Source organism: Lissotriton vulgaris, chromosome 3_1 (assembly GCF_964263255.1).
Source record: "Lissotriton vulgaris chromosome 3_1, aLisVul1.2, whole genome shotgun sequence".
Lineage (NCBI taxonomy): Eukaryota > Metazoa > Chordata > Amphibia > Caudata > Salamandridae > Lissotriton > Lissotriton vulgaris.
Genome location: NC_141689.1, coordinates 1,012,202,248 through 1,012,222,845, shown reverse-complemented (window position 1 = coordinate 1,012,222,845; position 20,598 = coordinate 1,012,202,248). Strand labels below are relative to the sequence as shown.

The following is a 20,598-nucleotide window of genomic DNA, read 5'->3' as shown; positions in this document are numbered from 1 at the left end:
TCTGGATGCCTTGCAGCCGTTTCAGGAGCTTGGTTGTTGTTCCTGCGTAGAGGGCGTTCCTGTAGTCCAGTCTGCTGGTGACGAGAGCCTGGGTGACGGTTCTTCTCGTGTCGGAGGGGATCCACTTGAAGATCCTGCGGAGCATTCGGAGAGTGTTGAAGCAGGAAGCGGAGACGGCGATGACCTGCCTGGTCATGGAGAGGGCGGAGTCGAGGATGACCCCCAGGTTGCGTGCGTGGTCGGTGGGTTCTGGGGCTGTTCCTAGCGATGTTTGCCACCAGGAGTTGTTCCAGGCTGAGGGGTTTGAGCCGAGGATGAGGACCTCCGTCTATTCTGAATTCAGCTTCAGCCTGCTGTCCTTCATCCATTCGGCGACGGCCTTCATTCGTCTATGGAGGTTGGCTTTGGCGGTGTGGGGGTCTTCGGTGAGGGAGATGATCAGCTGGGTGTCGTCGGCGTAGGAGATGATGTTGAGGCTATGTTGTCGTGCGACGTGGTCGAGTGGTGCCATGTAGATATTGAACAGCGTCGGGCTGAGGGATGATCCCTGGGGAACGCCGCAGATGATCTCTGTGGCCTTGGAGCAGAAGTCAGTCCGTTCTCCCACCAATCTTTCGTCTAACAATAACTATTTGGGCAGTGGTACATTTATTGTGTATACCAGGTCTTTCTGAGCCATGTACTGTGCATGGTAAGCACAACAAATTATCATGGAACACCTCCTGCAGTTGCGCATATTTTTGTCACAAGGTGAACCAGAATGGTATCAGATGCAGGATTACAGAGTTGCCTGCATACTGCAAGGGATTTTATACGTACACCATTTTTTATGCTTTACTCTATGATTATTCCTATAGGACTTTTGTCTCCAGCTGTCTACCACCGTATTGTTCACACCAGCTCAGCATAGTTGTAATATAGTTCACAGATTGTAACTCTTATTCCCATAGCCTAATTTTGTTGTCACTGGAGTGGAGAACCATCATTTGCCGTTGTCGCCATACTGTCCCCACACTCCAATAAATTGGAATTAGTTCTGCAAACATTGATTCTTTCCAACTGATTCACAGCCATTGAAGGTTCTTAAGGAAATGGGGCAGAAGATGCATCTCTTGTATATCAGTTATTTACCTTCACATGTGCTGAGGCAAGATCAGTGAAACAAAAACCCTTTTTTCTTTTTTTGACTGCTTGTTTCGAAGGGTTGTTCTGAAAGGACATCATAATGACAGAACTTATGCTTAAGGACAATGGACCAGATGTTTGAATGCCATTTCTGGTCGCAAACCCTTTGTTTCAGTAAATCATGCTCTTTGTGAGAAGAAAATGTTTTTTCCGATTGAACTAAACCCATTTAACAATTTGGTTACATATTACTGAATCTCTAAATGGGTTTAGGAAACTGTTAGGAATTTCAATTTGAAAGGGGTATGTTTAAGGTGTCCCTTCCAAATAGTGATTCCTATAAAATCTATTAATGTTTTGAGATGTAAATCCAGCTATGAAACATTTACATTTTACTTGCTACTGAAAGGAATAAATAACCTGTGTGTAAATGGGAAGGGATCTTTAGGAGACTCTGTTTTCTTTGTGAATGGTGAAAAAAACATATTTTTGGTGAGCCTACACTTAAAAAATACCTATTTTGTTCTAAACACACTCTGTTTTCGTTTAAAGAAAATGATTGCATTTAATTAATTTTAAAAAAAGATTAGTGATTTTAAAGCAAATACAAATGTGGTGGTTTGCTGACCCAAGCATGCCACCATCCATCCCTGTGATGGTAGCGAATCATAGTGAGTCGCAATTCTCAACCTCTCTCATTAGCATTCATGTGATAGGTCTAACTGGGACCCACAGCAATTCAGTACTTTGTGAACTGACCTATTAGTTCATAGGTCGTACGCAAAAATGTTGTAGAATTCACAAATTGCAAGAAACGTTTTGTAAATCCTATCGTAATTCGTGTGGCCCAATTTACCAATATTGGTGTGCACAGAGAGGACCATGGACCAATTCTAAGTGATGTATAAACGTATAATACTGTACAACACACTGTGTTTTCAGCTTCTTCTTACATGCGAATGAAGCCCACAATTAAAATGTTGACTTTGGCATGAAAAACTAATTTGTGCAGGATGCAGATGTAACTGGTCTGTGATATATATATATTTTTTTTTTAATTACCTTTCAGATTGATGAAAGTTCTACAAGTTTTGTGGCAGTCACAGACTACAGTTCATTCAAAAATGTCCAAAATGTTGTTCTACCCAAGGTAAATATTTGCCCTTTGATTGTAGTTTGTTTATAATACAACCGGCTCACTAAATTTCAGTGCAATGTTTGTCACAAATAAATGGTCGCTTGGAACTTCTGTTCATTGTTTTGTTTTCATTTTGTGATGTATGTATTAATGTGTGTGACTGCCATCTTTTTCAGTTCTCTTGGCCAGATAAACTCTTCCAATTACATGCCAATTATGAAAGAAGATAAATACAATACGTTAATGGTTCTTAAAAGTCTACATTTGCTTGCTTGTATGTTTAGCTGTTTGGTTTATTGATAAGATTCAATAAAAAAAACAGAGGCGTTAAACAGTAAGAATTATCTACATGTGTTGGCTTTCTGTGGCCTTCATCAAGTGTATATGTCATGAGAAACAGCACGTGCGGCTTTAGATTATGCATTTGTTTGAAAGCAACCATTTTAGGTTTGGGACCAAATTTATATATAATATTAATCATTATTATGTTGGACTGTATTCTGTTTTTCCATACCAAAGTAAAGCATCAGTATAGCATAGCAGGACCGTACTTGGGAACCAAAACCAGCCCTTTCAAAAATGCTCAACCTTTGTCTAATTGCACAGTCTCTTTCTATCTTTCCTTCCATCCATCTTTTCTTTCAAAGTTCCACCACTTTAGATTATGTCAACAAGGGTATTGTATTTGTCCTCAAAAATTTCTTTCCTGTTGAAGCTAGTGCCTAAGACGTTTCAGAATTGAGCTGGAAGTGTTTTTGGAAGGAGGGAAAAAGGAGCAAATCTAGTGTCACAATGAAGAAAAGCTATACAAATTTAATCATAGAAAGACAAATTGAAGAAAGTGACATAGGACTTCCAGGAGGAAAATGAGAAAATACGAATGGATAAAATGAAAACGAAAAATATATATACAGTACTAGCTGTTTATCTGTCCATGTTCTTATAGTTCCCAAATGAAATGTTACTTTGTAATGTTGGCACAGCTTCATAGAGTGTGAGGTTCAAAGCTGTTGTCACTGTGTTTCTGTTCGGGGTCTATTTGTAATGAAGTCTGCGCGCATAGTTAATTTTCATCTCTTTTATGGCCATTTGGTCTTCATTTCTGTCAGTTATGATATTATTTGACATTGAAAGGCTTGTGCAGGGTATGATGATGTAAAGGGGAGATTTTGGTACAATTTATAGGTATGCACTTTCATGATCTGTCTGGGGCCGATCAGATTAGGTTGCAATTGTAATTGGAAATTATATTTATATAGCACATACTACTCCTGATGAGGTATTGAAGCCGTTTGGGATGAGTAGCATGCTACTCTGGAACCCCAGGTTAGAGGTAAATAGGTTGTAGATAAGTAATGTGTGCTTTTGTTTCCTTATAGGATTAGTTATGTTAAGTTTATGCTCTTGAGATTTCATGCATTTTCTCTAGGATACGTATCAGTTAAATGAATTGGATTAATAAAGGGAATATGTGAGGAGTTATTAAGAGTGTTGGACATGTATTCCTGTTAGTTGGATAAATTGGATACAAAGAGAGAAGAGTTTGGAAAGCATGTTTAGGATTCCATTGTAGTCAGAAAGGTTTGGGTTGAGTCAGAGTATGGGGAAGGGTTTTATATGTAAGAAAAATGAATATATACATATATGCACACAATTCATAAAATGTATACATCCACCCCTCAATACCCACACTAAGAACCTCGGGATCGTCATCGACTGCAAACTCAGCATGACCCCCAAGTCAATGCTGTCACAGCCTCATGCTTCCATACACTGAAATGAAATGCTGAGGAGGAATTTCAAATGGCTCCTAATCAGCACCCATAAAACCTCCAGAGGCTCTGGTCAAAAGCAAGCTGGACTACAGGAATGCCAATAAAAAACTCACTGGATGGATGCAGGCCATTCCAAACTTCGCAGCCACAATCCCTTTCAAGCTCCAATGCTCAATGCACATCCACCACTCCCGGAGGAGCTCCACTAGCTCCCCATGCACAAACGAGTACTTTTCAAAATCCTCACCCACACTTTCAAGCCTCTACATAACACTGGCCCAGCATACCTCAACAATTGCATCTCTTTTCAAAAAACTCTGCTTGTCTGGACAGCTGCTTTGCGCCAGGATACCAGTCTGGGTGATAGTGCGCTTTACAAATCTGCATAACATATATGTATACTTATAATGATATCTTACTTTAAATTTAAAAGTGTGTGCCCTTGCCATGCCCAGTTTGTCATCGATGATATAATTTCAGTTGTAGTGAGTTTATCAGTTATGTCATAAAACATGTGATGGGTTATGTAATATAGGAGGTAATCAGTGCACAGCGAGGGCACAAGTTATAGTTACTTTACCACACAAGTTACAGTCTCTTGAGATAACTATAACTTGTGAACTGCAGTGGTTTTATTCATTTAAACCAGTATGTTTTAAGTGACATTTTCACCAAACTGTAACATGCCTTTAACCTGTGGCTTTTGCAGTGAATTTCTAAGGGTTTATTCTATGTAAACTAATATATAATTACAGTTCCTTACTATAACATCACCTTAAACTTTGCTTTTATCAGTGGCTTTACTTTATTTTTTGCACATAAAGTAATAGTTATTACCATACTTAAAACCAACCCCTGCCAGGCAATGCATCAAACCTTCAGTGGGCAGCCAACGGCCCACTGTACTCGCCCTTCTGGCTTGCGCAGCATGCGGTTGGTCTCACAGCTCCTGGCCACACTCTGGCAGACTTACTGATTTTGTCGAAGAGTCAAAATAAAAAATGGGAGGTTATTGGCTTCATCAAGGAGTGAGCATATCAATATATATATATATAAAGCAGATCTATCATCTTTCTGCTAAATTCACGATTATTTTTAATCTAATGTATTACTCAGTAATTTTCACAATGCAATGTTTGATAATAAACTTTTAATTAAAAAATTCTGATGATTTTTCTTTGACATCGTTTTTTTATGACATTTGGAAAAATGTTAAAAGAAAGATTCAGAAACATATGTTTAAAAAAAATAATAATACCAACATGTCTCTGAGTCTTTCTTTTAACATTTTTCATCCCGCAAATGTAATCATAAAAACAACAACAAGTGAGCCTTGCACTCCAACTGAAAAGCATAGAACTCCAGCTAAGAATGCTTAAAAAAATATATGATAAGTTCTCCTTGGGTCATGGATTAAGTGACCCAGAAGACATACTGGTTTTGTAATATTGCTAAGGGGCCTCTGCTATCGCTGCCCCCCTTCCCTTAAAAAACATAAAGGCCCGTGGGTTGGGGCCCATGGGCCTTGTTGTGACCTTGGTAGGGAAACTGCATGCCCCCTCACCTTAATGAAAACCAAAGGCCCTGAGGGATAGGATCCCGGGGCCCAGTAGTGGCTCTGGGAGGGGGGGCATGTGTACCCCTCATCTGTTTTTAATATTTAATGCTGGGGGATGGGGACCCTGGGTCCTTAACCGGCTCGGTGAGGGGAGTTGTCCACCCTCTTCCCATTTCATTGATGTTGCTGGTGTGAGGTCTCCGGGGCCAAACACACCTTGGAAAGGGAGGCCCATTGCGCTGATTTTCAGCTAGCTGGCTATCTATAGAGAATTCCCCCTGTTGGGTAAAACAAGATAATTCCCACTCGCTGAAAAGCCTTGTATCAACGTGTCTCCACTGAGGGGTGTGGCTGTGCCTAAGATGGTGGAGGACGTGCCAGGGTAGAGCTCCGCCGGAGGCTCCCCCAAACAGGCCCTGCACTGCGCTTGTAGACGCCACTGGAGGCCCCCGCCGGGCGCAAACAAAGCGGGAGCAGGACCTGGACCCTTGATGACAATTTTGTCCGGTTTGGGCCCTGCCCCGCAGCGATTATCCTGGTGAACTGGCTGAGGTGCGATTCCTTCGGCAGGCATGAATTAGGTGAGCCCGAGGATTAACCTTGCCCACAAGGCTGCAGACGATGGCGTAGTGGAAGCAATCTGGTGAAGACGGGCTGTGACCCCTTACCCTGTCGCTGCCTGATAAGACGCTCATAGAGGGGAAGGTGAGATGCGATCGAGAACCCGCTATATCCCCCACCAGATTTTGTCAGCTGTGATCTCTGGGATGGCTGCTGACTGGTAGCCCAAGCGTGAATACGCCGTGTGTGGTGGCGCCGCTTGATCTGCTTTCTTGGCCGTTGCCCTCACGTGTTGGTCGTGCTCTGCCCCGCCCGCTGGCGGAGAGCACCGGAGGCTGTTAACCCTGATGTGGCGGACGTATGCGTTGGCAGGCGGTGAGGTGGGTCTGCGGCCCCAACAGGACCAATTGTGTGATTTGGCTGCGCGACCCCCCCGTGTCGTTGATGGACCATTGCGGAGCGTGAGGAGGAGTGCAGGGGCGCAGTAGCGGTTGAGATCGCCAGAGCCACATTTGCACCCGATTTGATGCGGGGCCCTGCATACGGAGGAGGACGACTGTGGTTGCCTGCCCTGCTGCTGACCTGAGTGCCTCCCATTGCTGTGCTGCGGAGCAGCTGGGGCTCCCACTAACTTGTTGGCGTGTGGCTGCCACATAGGTCCCCCGGGCGAACGGATACCCGTTGCTGGGACAGGAGGGGAACAATGGCGGGCGATGGAGCTATCCGAAATGTCAACATCACACTGGTCCCCATGACTTAATTAACCAAAGCAGCCCCCCCCCACCCCCCCCGCCGCAGAGCTGCCTGCTGTGACTCACAAATCTGTTCTTGGTCTGGCTGTACCCTCTGTGACACTACTCACGGCACTGTGGGTTGCGACACTGATGTATAGAATCGTACTAATGGCTGAACATTGATAAGCGACATACTGGGACTCATGTGTGCATTGTGTGGTGGTCGATGCCGGTGACTTGCGCCTGCCCTGCCTAAAACCTTAGTGTGAAGGTGTTTTGTGAGTCTGCTGAACTGCTAATAAGCGGATGCATAGATGTAACCTTGCAATATAACGCACTGTAATCTGCACCGGAGGGGAGGCACATTTAGCTGTTTCGGTGGTCGCTGAACTGTTGACGCAGAGACATCTCCGTACTGGCATGCTGAGCCTACATGATTCTATGCACCACACCTGCCTGGTGTCCCGGAGTAACAATGCCTGGCACCTGTAGATAATTACCTTATAGACGCGCACTATACCTGCCCTTACCTGGGGCGAACACCGCCGCCGCCACTAGGAAGCAGCCCAAAGGAATATGGGATACGGGTGATGACCAGGCTGCTGGCAAATACGTGGGTGAAAAGGCAGTGCCTTGCCAATGAAGTATCGGACTGTGGGTAAGGCGCTACTACCGCTCACAACCTCCTGACACTGGTGCGGCCCCGCTGTGAAGCGTGCGCCCCGGTGGCGGAGTTTGAGATCCTGCCATATACGAAGCAGCACGAGAGTGCGACATCGACGACTCATGTTGGGTGGCATCCGGGCGCGAACCGGAATGGGAGGAACACAAGTCCCACAGCTGCCGCCTAAGCCTAAAACAGACAAGATGGTGAAGCATGGACTGGAAGGGTTAATCAAGGGTCTGATATGGAATGCGGGAGCCCAGAATAGCACTGCAGAAATTATACGTACCGCCGGAAAGTGGGGGCTTAGCAGTTCCTCATTAGAACTATATTACTTAGCTGCACAGCTACAATGGGTCGCAAAGTGGCTGAGTGGCAAGATACTGCGACGGAGTGGTATTCATGGACACAGACACAAATATATAGTTTATTTCACCCTCTTGCAAAACGTCCCCGCTGGACGCAGAAATTTAGAATTGGCCCATAGATTCTACCGAAGATGGCTCCAACTTACAAAAGACACAATTCCTTACGCCCTAATACTGCCACTTGTCGGAACACCCAGAGGCAGAAACTTTGTAGCGGACATAGCACTAGCGCCCTGGACCGAGGCAGGAGTAGAGACACTAGGAGATCTATATGCGGATAGTGTCTTGTTACCTTTTGCAACCCTAGCGGTGGATACTGGCTTGCCAGTGGGTCAGTTCCTCCTACATACAGCCATCATGAGGATGCTAACACTAACATGGGGCGAGTTGACAAATGAGCCACAGACACATCAATTAGTACAGTATCTGCATGTGATGAGAGAAGGGTCAAATGTGATCCATTGGCTGATGCAGTTCCTGCTCACGCATGTTTTAAAACCACCGCAGAGACACCGAGGGTGATGGGCTGAGGACAGAGGTCAACCCTGGACAGATAAAGATTGGGAACGTGTCTTGTCCGGGGCCACACATATACCTCGCAATTCACGATTCAAACTTATACAAACATCTATATGACACAGAGCGTATCTCTCGCCGGACAAGATCAATAAATACTTAAACATCTCTACATCCGATTGCCCAAGATGCCACCTTATAGATGCTGACCTGCTGCTTATGTTGTAGTCCTGCCCACTGCTTCAGTCTTATTGGCATAAAATAACAGAGACTCGTGCCAGCAGCCCCAACACCGAGGTACCGAACACATGGGAGGTTTGCATTCCGGGTTTTTATAAATGAACACAAGCTAACAAAGTAAGTTCTAGATTCTGTGACTTAGGCTTTATTACTGCGAAACTATTGATAACCAAAAGATGGAAACACAAAGACCCTCCGGAAACACCCCATTGGTTAAAATCCCTAGAAATATTGGCATTGGCGGAGAGCACTATTCTTCATAGAGAACGGCTGGGCTGCGTAAGTTCCCCATTGTGCAGGCTTGGGATGATATTCTGAAGGCCCTTACGCAGGCTAATGTGACCCGCGTGTGCCTCTCACGCAGCAGGAGGAAGTAGATGCCTGACGTGCTGCGGGGGTGGAGCAGTTGGGCTTCGTTCACAAGACACCTCAGCCATGGCGGCCTAGTGGTGCTATGACCCCACTTCCCTTTAGGACATTCTATAGACACCACTTCAGATGCAAGATACCTTAGAGTCAATGGCACTGCGCACCGGCTGGGACAAGTAACCCATGTCCGCTAAATGCACACGACCCTCGACATGACTTCACTCGAACTGCACATAGTACACCAGATGCATGTTCCTCTATGTACTTGATATCTCCTTTCTTTTACTTTTCTTTTATATTTCTTAGTTGTGGTTAAATGTTTAAAAAAATGAAGATGTCTTGCAATAGGTGACGATATTCACTTCCTATGCTTTATTGTCTTATTGTTAACCTACGATTGTATTGCATATGGGCCATACGCCCATGTAATAATAGGCGTTTTTATATCTGATTTATTACTATTGGGAGAGGGTGCAGATGATGGATGTGTCCTGCCCCTCAATTAGATGCGACAGTATGCGTGGGTTTTATATACCCAAACTAATCTGCTAATGCACGTCAACTTCCACAATGTAGAAGCAAATTGTGCTATGGTTATTAAGTGGTAATACTTGGAACTATGTACGTAATGACATAGCAATAATGATCCTGTAAGGATGTGTAACGTATACCTATGTTTGATTTGTTTGTCTAAAGATAATGATAAAAAATGCAATAAAGATATATAAAAGAAATCAATGTGTCTTTGCTCTGTGTTTAAGCAGACAAAAAACGAACAGACCATTGATTCATAATCCTGCTCACAATGGAGCCTAGCTATGTATTTCTAGGGGTTACCTGAGTACGTACCTTATTTTAGCCCACTCTATGGCACTGTACAGCACTCCACTCTACGCAGCCCCACTCTACCAAACTCTACTCCACTCTACGCAACTTCCCACTTCAAGAGTCTACTACACTTTATGCCACAGTACAATGCTGTACTTCTCTTTTTAATCCTACACTATCCTTGTCAACCCTCTGCTCCACTCTATGCCCCTACACCCCAGTGTACAACACTCTACTCAACTCTAAGACACTTTCCAACAGTCTGCAACACATTTCATTTACTGTACATGACGCCACTCTAATGTATAACATTTTGCTTGACTCCGCACTATGCCTAACCACTCTAGGGCACTCCACTGTACTATGCAGCATGCCACTGCACTGTATATCAAATTACTTCACTGTAAGCTACGCCACTCCCCTCTACTCTGACACTCTACACCACCCCACTCCCACTCTACTGCACCCTTCTCCTTTCTACAACACTACACTGTTCACCACTCCACTGTACTCTATTTCACTTTAGGCCAATCCCCTGTACCACACTCCACTCTACTCCACTGTACAACACTCCCCTCCACTGTACTGAACCATACTTCAATTAATGACACTCCACTCGACATCAGTAAACTCTACGATTTGAAACAAACTTTTATTAAAAATAAAAAAAACAATGAACTTCAACAGAAAAACAAAAGGTTAAGTTAGAAGATCTTTATTAATTCTTTCTAGACAAACCAAACTTCAAATACACAAACATTACAAATTCTAAAGTTCTAGTCAAAGCCTATCTTAATTTACGCACCACCTTTAAATTAATATAACTTTATTTATTGTTTATCTAAAAAACAAACTTAAACCATACAAACATTTACATTTCTAAACATATACCTTTAATTGAGAATGTATGCAATAGCTTCAATTTTTTATAACTCATGCACCTCCATACACAAAGTATTCAACTTGGTAGCCACTTTACATCAGCTATAACTTGCTATTCTACCATGCACTGTGTACTATAATTTTAAATAGCATAAACAATATAATACAGAAGGGTATATGCAGTGCAGGGGGAAAACATGAATTATTGTTGAATATATATAGATATATATATTACCTACTGGCGGTTGCCAGTAGGTAGTTATAGTTAGGACCTAGTTACCATAGGAAAATCGCAACATTCTATTCCCAATAACTTTGGCGTCGATCGACGAATCTTTGCAAAATTTTCAAAACTCATGGGGCGCTCCGGTCCGCTCCTGTCTTGAAAGTTTTGGGGTGATTCGCCAAGCGGGGGCCGAGAAAAAAGGGGATCCCAAAACTTGTTTTCCCCATGCAATTATCCATAGGAAACTTTAGCCGCGGCTACAGCCCGAACTGCTGAACGGAATTACACCAAATTTGGCAAAAAGGTAGCCCTTGGTTCAGAAAGAAATCTTTTTGTTAAATGGTGTAAATTCGTTCAGTAGTTGCTGAGAAAATCAAATTTGAAAAAATAGTGATATCTATGGCCACGCAGGATCCGCACACCCTCCTGATCACGAGCACTATGCGAATTGACTGTCAACACTCCAAACCAGGAAGTGTTGGCAGCCATCTTGTGCCTCGGTAGAACCGAAGCACAAGAAAAGAGAAAAACAAATTTGCAAAACACAAAAAGGGGGCAGGGTAGAAACACCCTAACCCTCAAGGCCTGCTTATCGGGTCCCACAAGGACCCTCAGGGCCAAATTTTTTGTAATTTTTTTTAGAAAAAATAAATATATATTTTGTAAAATCGCAGGAAGCGCGGAGGATCCGCCGATCTGGCTGTGAAAAAAAAAACGAAGCGCGGTTTCCCGTGCTTCCTTAATATTTAGCCCCCGGGTGGGTCAACTCCCTGGGACAATCTTTTATTTTAAATGGGGGCCCAAAGAGGCCCCCCATCCCCGGGGACCGCAACCCCCTGGGGCTTTTATAAACATATTTGCGGGGGGCTCACAGCCCCCCCAGGCCCGGGGACCGCCACCCCCGGGGCTTATCTAAAATATTTGCGGGGTCTCACAGCTCCCCGCAGCCCTTGGGACCACCATCCCCGGGGCTTGTTTAAAAAAAATAACCCTAACCTCTGTGGGGGGGCTCGAGCCCCCCCACACGCCCGGTGGACCACCTCCCCGGGGCACTAAGTATGTAAATGGGGGGTTACAGACCCCCGAGCCCCAGGGACCACCGGGGCTTTGATAATGTTGTTAGGGGGGCCGCATGGCCCCCCTCCTGGCCCTGGGGACCGCCACCCCCAGGGCCGGCTCCTGCAGTGTCCTGGGGTGCCCACTCTTCCAAATACCAAAGCAGATTGCTTTTCAACACAGGGAGCTGCGTCTTAGCAGCTCCCCGTGTGGAAAAGCAATGCTGGCTCCCACAGGAGGCGGGGAGCAGGCGGGACCGTGGGGGGATTGGGGACACCCCACACAGTCCCCAATGGAGAGGGCCAACCCTGGGGGATGGGGTCCCCGGGCTATAAGTGGCCCGGGAGGGAGGCGACGCGCTCCCCCTCCCCAAATATAAATAAAAAAATTATTAAGAAAAGGAAAGGCCTGCCCCGGGGGATGGAGTCCCTGGGGCCATAAATGACCTGAGGAGGGGGCCACGCAGCCCCCCTCCAATAATTAATTACAATTTTTAAAAATGGCCATGCCCTGGGGGATGGGGTCCCCTGGGCCAATTATGGCCTCTGGAAGAGGGCCTTGTGGCCCTTTACAAATAAAAAAAAAAATAGGGGACAGCCCCTGGGGGATGGGGTCCCCAGGGCCAATAAAGTAGGAAAAGAAGGGGGCCACACAACCCCCCTTCTTTAAAAAAAAAGTTAAAAAAAGACCACCCCCTCCCTGCAGCACTCTGCAAACTCGCCCCCTGGCGCGTTTAGAGATAGGGAAATAATTCCCCTTGAATACTGGGGGTCCCGGGGGGCCAACTAGCCCAACAGGAACCTCCAGTATGCGTCAGGGAGCTGCGTTGCAAAGAGGTGTCCTGAGGCCACAACCCTTTTCACACCTCTCTGCAACGCAACTCTGTGGCGCTTAATGGAGGTATCTGTTGGGCTGGTTGCACCCCAAGGACCCTCAGGATTCAAGGGGAGTTAATCCCCCAACTTAAAACGTACCACAGGGCGCATTTGCACAGTGGTGAAGGGAGGGGGCGGGGCTTGAGGTGACATGTGTGCAAAAACACCCTGTGGCATGTTTTAAGTTGGGAAATTAATTCCTCTTCAATCTTGAGGGTCCCTGGGGGACAACTAGTCCACCAGGTACCTCCAGTAAGTGCCACGGAGCTGCGTTGCAGAGGGTTGTGAAAAGGAGCATGGCCTCTGAACACCTCTCTGCAACGCAGCTCTCTGGTGCATATTGGAGGTACCTGGTGGGCTAGTTAGCCCCCAGGGACCCTCAGGATTGAAGAGTAATTAATTCCCCAACTTAAAACGCGCCACAGGGCGTGATTGCAGACATGTCATCTCCTGCCCCGCCCCCTTCCTTCACCATTGTGCAAACACGCCCCCTGGCGAGTTGTAACTTGGGGAATTTATTCCCCTTCAATACTGAGGGTCCCTGAGGGCCAAAAAGCCCAACAGGTTCCTCCAATATGCACCAGGGAGCTGCACTGCAGAGAGGTGTTCAGAGGCCACACCCCTTTTTATACCTCTTTGCAACACAGCTCTGTGGCGCTTACTGGAGGTACCTAGTGGACTAGTTTGACCCCAGGGACCCTCGGGATTCAAGGGGACTTACTTTCCCAACTTAAAACGGCCACAGAGCGCATTTACACAGTGGTGAAGGGAGGGGACAGGGCCTGAGGTGACGTGAGGTGACGTGTGCAAACACGCCCTGTGATGTGTTTTAAATTTGGGAAATAATTCCCCTTCAATCTTCTAGCCCACCAGGTGCTTCCAGTAAGCGCCACTGCACTGCGTTGCAGAGAGGGGGTCCAGGCCGTGCCCCTTTTTACACCTCTCTGCAACGGCACTTACTGGAGATACCTAGTGGTCTAGTTTGACCCTAGGTACTCTCAGGATTCAAGGGGACGATATCCCCCAAATTAAAAGGGCCACAGGGCGTGTTTGTACACATATCACCTCAGCCCCCCCCCCTTCACCAGTGTGCAAACGCACCCTGTGGTGCCTTTTAAGAGGTAATTTTAATCCCCCTGCCCTATTATATACTAGGGTCTTACAGAGGAGGCCATGGTAATCACAGGGGTACCGCAATGCATACTGTTCCCTAGTGTATGTAGGTGTTTTCACTGTATTCTAAGTGTCTTTTAACATGGCTCTGGCTCTAGGACTGGTTAGTCAGACTCAGTTACCACCAGTACCCGTCTGAAAAAGTTGAAGGTACAGGATGATTTTGCAACAAGGCTTCTTTCTGCTCCTCTGTTTGTTCTTTCTGCAGGTCTTCCTTCTTCCTGAACTTTTCTTCGTCTTTGAGGACTTCTGTTGCTTCTTTCTGCATTTCTTTTTTTTCTATATGTGCGTTTGTTCTTCTTTCTTCACATGTCCTACCTCTGTAGACATAGTTATAAACTAGCATTTAAAAAAGATTTGAAATTCACTTAAAAACATAGGTTTCAGTCACGTTAAAGTTAGAAATTAGCAATTAAAAAAACCTTTGAAATTCACTGAAAAAACCATAGGTTTCAGGCACGTTATAGTTAGGAATTAGCTTTTAAAAAACCTTAGAAATTCACTGAAAAACATACAACTTCACTTCAATAGTCTCCAGGCCATGAGGATATACACTCAAAAGGGGCAATACACTCTTTTACAGGGGATGGCGGTGATGATGATCAGCACACACTACCCCCACAAGATGACTGGAACACATTTGACACAGATCCTCCTGATGACACGAATCCAGACCTTCCTCTAAACCCTCTCTACCAGGTGATACCACTACATAGTATGACCTTATAAATAGAGCAGCAATTTTTCAAAAGGTACCTTTGCATACTGAGAAAATAAAGGATGACTTTTTATTTGAAACTATTTCCTCCACACAAAAATCAACCCAATATCTACCAATAGTAAAGGGTATGGTACTCTTGATATTTTAAAGAGCCTTTAAAATCTAAAATTCTCCCTCCAAGAGTGGGCAACAAATGTAAACCTTCCCCAACATACCCTATCTTCATTAGGACTCAGCTTACACTTGATTCCCTAGTAGTTGCAACAGCACGTAAAAGCACAAATTCTCAAGAAACTGGTGATGCTCCACCACCAGATAAAAAGAGCAAAGATATAGACGCAGCACAAAATTGCTAACTCTATAGGTCTGTTATCAAGTTATGACAGGTCACACTGGGACGAGATGGAAGACATTTTACAAGAACTCCCAGAACAATACAAAAAAATGGTCATACCAAATTACATCAGAGGGTAAACTTATATCAAACACAAACATAAGGTGCACCCTTGATGCAGCTGATACAGCAGCTAGAGGAATAAATACCAGCCTTATGCTAAGAAGACATGCATGGCTAAGATTATCTGATTTTAAACCAGAAGTGCAACAACACATTATAGGTCTTCCTTTTAATGGTGAACACCTTTTTGGTCCACAAGTGCACACTTACTATAGAAAATAAAAAAAGACAATGAGACTGAAAATGCAGTCTCACAGGGGCACCTTTCATCGCTCCACACATAGTGGAGGATCTAAAACACCTCCACAAATACATCCACCTCTTTTAACAAAAGTCAAATTCAAACAAGTCCCCAAAGAGGCTATTATAGAGGATCCTACAGAGGAAATAAAACAGGGGTCGAGGAGGTTTTGATGAAAACATTTCCTTTCCTACAACCAGTGACTCAACTACCATTCCCGCGATCACCTAACACCTGTCAGGATAAGACTCCAACAGCCTTTCCACAACGGATAAACATCACATCAGAACAATGGGTGTTGGATGTTATCCAACATGGGTATTGACTGGAGCTAACTTCAACTCCTCCAAACATACTAAAATGTGTACACAACATCAAAACCTAATAAAATAAGAAATTCAAGCTCTATTAAAGAAAAAAGGAGTAATAGAATCAGTGCCAATACAACAACAGGAATAGGGGGTTTACTCCCTTTACTTTCTAATTCACCAAAACGACAGAACTCTAACACCCATATTAGAGTTAAGTTAAGTTAAGTTAAGTTAACAGTTTTCTAGAGTGCACAGCTGCCCCAGCAAAGGGGTGTCCCGGCGCTATCAGATCTACAAGCACAACGATCCAGAGAGGTTAAAACGCAGCGACCCTGTTCATAACCTATGTAGAGGAGAAAAGAAAGGTTTTAATGGATTTTCGGAAGGCGAGCAGGTCCTCCAAGCCCCGTATATGTAACGACAAAGAGTTCCAAAGCTTGGCGGCTTAAAGACTAAACAAACTCCCTCCAGCCCGGCAGCGTTTGAAACGTGGGACAGACGCCATGTTCTGTCCCAGGGAGCGCAGCTGTCGCTGAGGGACGTACGGACTTAACAGGTCACAAAGGAGAGATGGACTGCTCAATTTTAAGATCTTAAAAGATAAGCTAAGAGCTTTAAACTGGATCCGTTTGTCAATCGGAAGCCAGTGCAGCCCTTGAATTGTAGCCCTAACCGAGCAGTGGTGGGGGAGACCTATCAGGGTTCTGGCTGCAGAGTTTTGAACTCGTTGTAATCGCCAAATTTCCGCTTTATTGGCCCATAAAAGCAGAGAGCTGGCGTAGTCTAAGCGAACAGTATAGTAGACTGCACAATAAGCTGTCCGACTGCAGGATCGAAGAATTTCAGTAGGGGTTTGAGACCCCTTAACAAACCTATGCAGGTAGCAGCAACTTTCTTCGTATGGGTCTGGAAGCTGAGCTTGGAATCCATCCAGACCCCAAGGTTCTTTACCTCAGACTTAGGTAAGGGCATGGCACCGAGGGGCGCTGGCCACCAATGCTCATTCCAGAGGGCAACATTCTTTCCTACCAGCAAAACCTCTGTTTTGCTCGCGTTAAGTTGCAAGCAATTATCTGTCATCCATTGAGCCACTGCTGTCAACCCGTCTCTAAATCTGGTAGCTGCCACTAATGGTCCTTCAGCTAAGGTGATAACAAGCTGGGTATCATCCGCATAGGATACCACCTTAAGGTCCCATCTTTTAGCAACAGCAGCCAGAGGTTGAACATACAGGTTAAACATTGATGGGCTCAGTGCTGAGCCCTGTGGGACCCCCTGTCCGATAGAATGGGATTGAAAGAGAAATGGGGGGCCGACACACGGAAGGATCTTTCTTTCAAGAATGACCTGAACTATTCTAAAGCGGTACCGTTGACCCCTGCTGCCTCCAGACGATGAAGAAGGATGCAATGTGACACCGTGTCAAAGGCAGCGCTGAGGTCCAGCAGAATCAGCGCTGCACTTTGACTGGCATCCAGGACAGTCCGCAGATGTTCTGTGGTGGCCAGCAGGGCCGTTTCCTTGCTGTGGGCTGACCTAAAACCGTTCTGTGACGGATCCAGAATGTTATGGGAACTCAGGAATTGGTATAAAGTGTTGTTAACATGGGCTTCAGCAATCTTGGCCACCCACGGAAGAAGTGAGATTGGTCTGAAATTCTCGGGCTTTGAGGGGTCTAGCGTGGGCTTCTTAATAATAGGAGACACCCAGGTCTCTTTCCAGGCATCCGGCACTATAGCCATGGAGAAGGACAGGTTCATTATTTGACATAGCGGCTGCCGGAGAAGCGAAAATGATTCAATGAATTGGGGCGGCCTCCTGGGATCAGAGGGGAGCCAGATTTAATTTTCCCACCCAGTCTAGTGAATTCCTTCTCAGAGATCACTGGAATAACTGAGAGCATGGGACTGGACTCGTCCCTAGCAGGTAACAAGATGGTATCGGGGGCCACAAGTGGAAAGGATTGATAAATCTTTTGCACTTTCTCAACGAAAAAGGTCGCAAGCTCCTCACAATGCTGTGTAGATGTAACACTAGGTAGGGCCACTTTCCTACTCTTAAGCTCTTTAAAAATGTTAAATATACATTTAGTCGGGTTGGAGCTTAATTTTAATTCCTTCGCATAAAAAGCCGCCCATGCAGCGCAAATCGCTTTGTGATAGAGCTTGATTTTTGACAGATAGATTACTTTATCTCCCTCACTAAAGTCCCTTCTCCAAGCGTGTTCCGCTTTCTTGCAGGCTTTCCTGAGGACTCTCAGAGACTCATCGTACCAAGGACTAGAGTTGGAAGTGCCCCCTTGGTCCATTTTGCGGGGATAAAGGTATCTAACCCCTTTAATATCCAATTGCAAAACGCGGTGTAAGCCTCCTCAGGGTTTGTCATGTCTCCTAGGGGATTGGTCATAAGGAAGGCATGGAAATCTTCAAGTCTAAGTTTATGCCATGGGCGTCTAAGGACCAGATCGTCAGTATCTAGTCTAAAGGGATCTGAGATAGAAAGCCTTATTTCTATCAGGAAATGGTCGGTCCATCCTATGGGCTTCGGCGTAGCTATGTTACAGGCTGGGATGTTGGAGAAAACCGGATCTAGTATGTGTCCGGCAGTGTGTGTGGCATCACACACTAGCTGATCGAGCTGCAGTGCACCCAGGTCCGTTAACAGATTACAGATGGCACTATCCTGAAGCTGGTCGAAGTGGAGGTTAAGATCGCCCAAGATCGTAAAATTGGCAGACCCTACAACCAAATCACTCGCCGTATCCAAGAGTGCCTCTATGAACTTAGTAGCCGGTCCTGGGGGACGGTAGTTATACAGTCCAGAAAAGGTGAAATGCGGACTTATACTTAACCTAAAACGGGCACATTCACATTCCCTGATATTCTCCTTGGTAAAAGAGCAGGGGTACTGGGATTTAAAAATTATCGCAATGCCCCCACCTCTAGCGTCTCTATTTATAGTGCTGATCGAATAGCCCACAGGAAGAGTAAGATTGGGCATAGCTGTCATGTCATCCCTAAGCCAGGTTTCACAAACAAAAAGAATATCTGGGGACTCCTCAGAAATAAGATCATAAATTTCCATATGGTGCTTGACAAGTGATCTAACATTTAGTTGGTATATTTTAAGCTGGACTAGATGTGTTCTTTCCGCTAACACTCAGACTTGTAAACAGGTATATCCTATCAGAACATTTTCTTATGGCCACTCTTCAGGATATAATCTCACTTCTCCATAAAGGAGTTCTCATGACAGCAATGGATCTAAAGGAGGCATATTTCACATTCCAATGTATCCAGCACACAGGCAATATCTCAGGTTTGCCTTCAACGGACAGCTCTTTCAGTTCTAAGTGCTACCATTCAGCCCCCAGAGTGTTTACCAAATTACTGGTAGTAGTAGCAGCCCATTTAAGCATACATAATGTACACGTATTTCCATAACTAGACGATTTGCTTATCAAAAGCAACACAAATCACACAAGTTTGCAAAGCACTCCCACAACAATCAATTTACTGCACAGACTAGGTTTCACAGTAAATGCAGTAAAATCACACTACTTACAACCACTACAAGTACAGCCTTACTTGGGAGAAATTATAAATTGTCAGACAGGAGTAGCTTACTAAAATGCAGCTAGAATACAAACTTTAAAAAATCTGGTGCCACTATTTCAGCCTCAGAAACAAATATCTGTGAGAGCAGTTATGCGTCTCCTAGGACCTATAGCCTCATGCATAGTCATAGTACCTCATGCTAGATTAAATATGTATCCTCTACAATAATGCCTGGCACACCAATGGTCTCAAGAGGAGGGTCATTTGGACAATCTAATGTTGATCAGCCATCAAGTTTGACAATCTTTCAATGGTGGAACACCAACAAACTACTTTTATTGACCCAATTCCACAAACGAACCATTACAAAGGACGCTTCAATGATAGGTTGGGGAGCATATTTACAGGACATAACTTGCAAGGGCACTGGACACACAGTCAGTCTCTTCTACACATCAGCCAACTAGAACTCTTAACAGTCCATCTGGCGATGAAACCATTCCTTCCTCACTTAAAAGACCAGGTAGTTTTAATCAAAGCATGACAAGCTTGTATTATCTGCAAAAACAAGGAGGGGCAAAATCTCCATAAGTGTCTCTGCTAGCACAAAAGATCTGGAAGTTTTCTCTCCAGCAAAGCATTCAGTTGCTTGCAAAGTACATACCAGGAGTAGACAATCTTGTGGCGGATCTTCTCAGCAGAACACGCCAACAAGTCCATGAGCGGGAAATAAATGTACAAGTCCTACCCCATTCTTCAAACAATGGGGACAACCGAAGGAATGGCCTTAAGCTGGCTGCAAAGCTTCCTAACCAACAGAATACAATGTGTCCAATTGGACACTTTGTGTCACAGACCTCAGTAGTGGACAAGGGGGTCCCTCAGGGTCTCATCTTAGGTCCCACTTTGTTTAATATCTATGAGTCCTCTCTGGCCACTATCATTAGATCGTGTGGGTGTGATACGATCTCGTATGCGGATGACACTCAAGTGATAGTTCCCATAGAGTCGGATCACGGCCTGACCAGAGAAAAATTTAAGAACTGTATGCTAAGAATAGCCACATGAATGAGTAAGAACTTCCTACAGCTTAACTCCAATAAAACGGAGATTCTGCTGTTCAGGAAAGCAGAGGAGTTATGGACCCCTGATTGATGGCCTGCAGAACTCGGAGAAGCTCCTACACCTAAAAAGTGGGCAAAGAATCTGTGCACGTAATTGAT

At 45.0% G+C, this 20,598-nt stretch overlaps 1 protein-coding gene across 9 annotated transcripts in view; it reads left to right on the top strand.

Moving 5' to 3' along the window:
- The window catches only part of MPDZ (multiple PDZ domain crumbs cell polarity complex component), an 856,387-nt gene that overhangs the window by 620,742 nt on the left and 215,047 nt on the right, over positions 1-20,598 (top strand). For all 9 annotated transcript variants that reach the window (XM_086961394.1, XM_086961393.1, XM_086961386.1 and 6 more), the window contains one exon: positions 2,195-2,275. In XM_086961394.1, the coding sequence (XP_086817520.1) occupies positions 2,195-2,275 (81 nt within the window). The remainder of the gene's footprint in view (positions 1-2,194; positions 2,276-20,598) is intronic.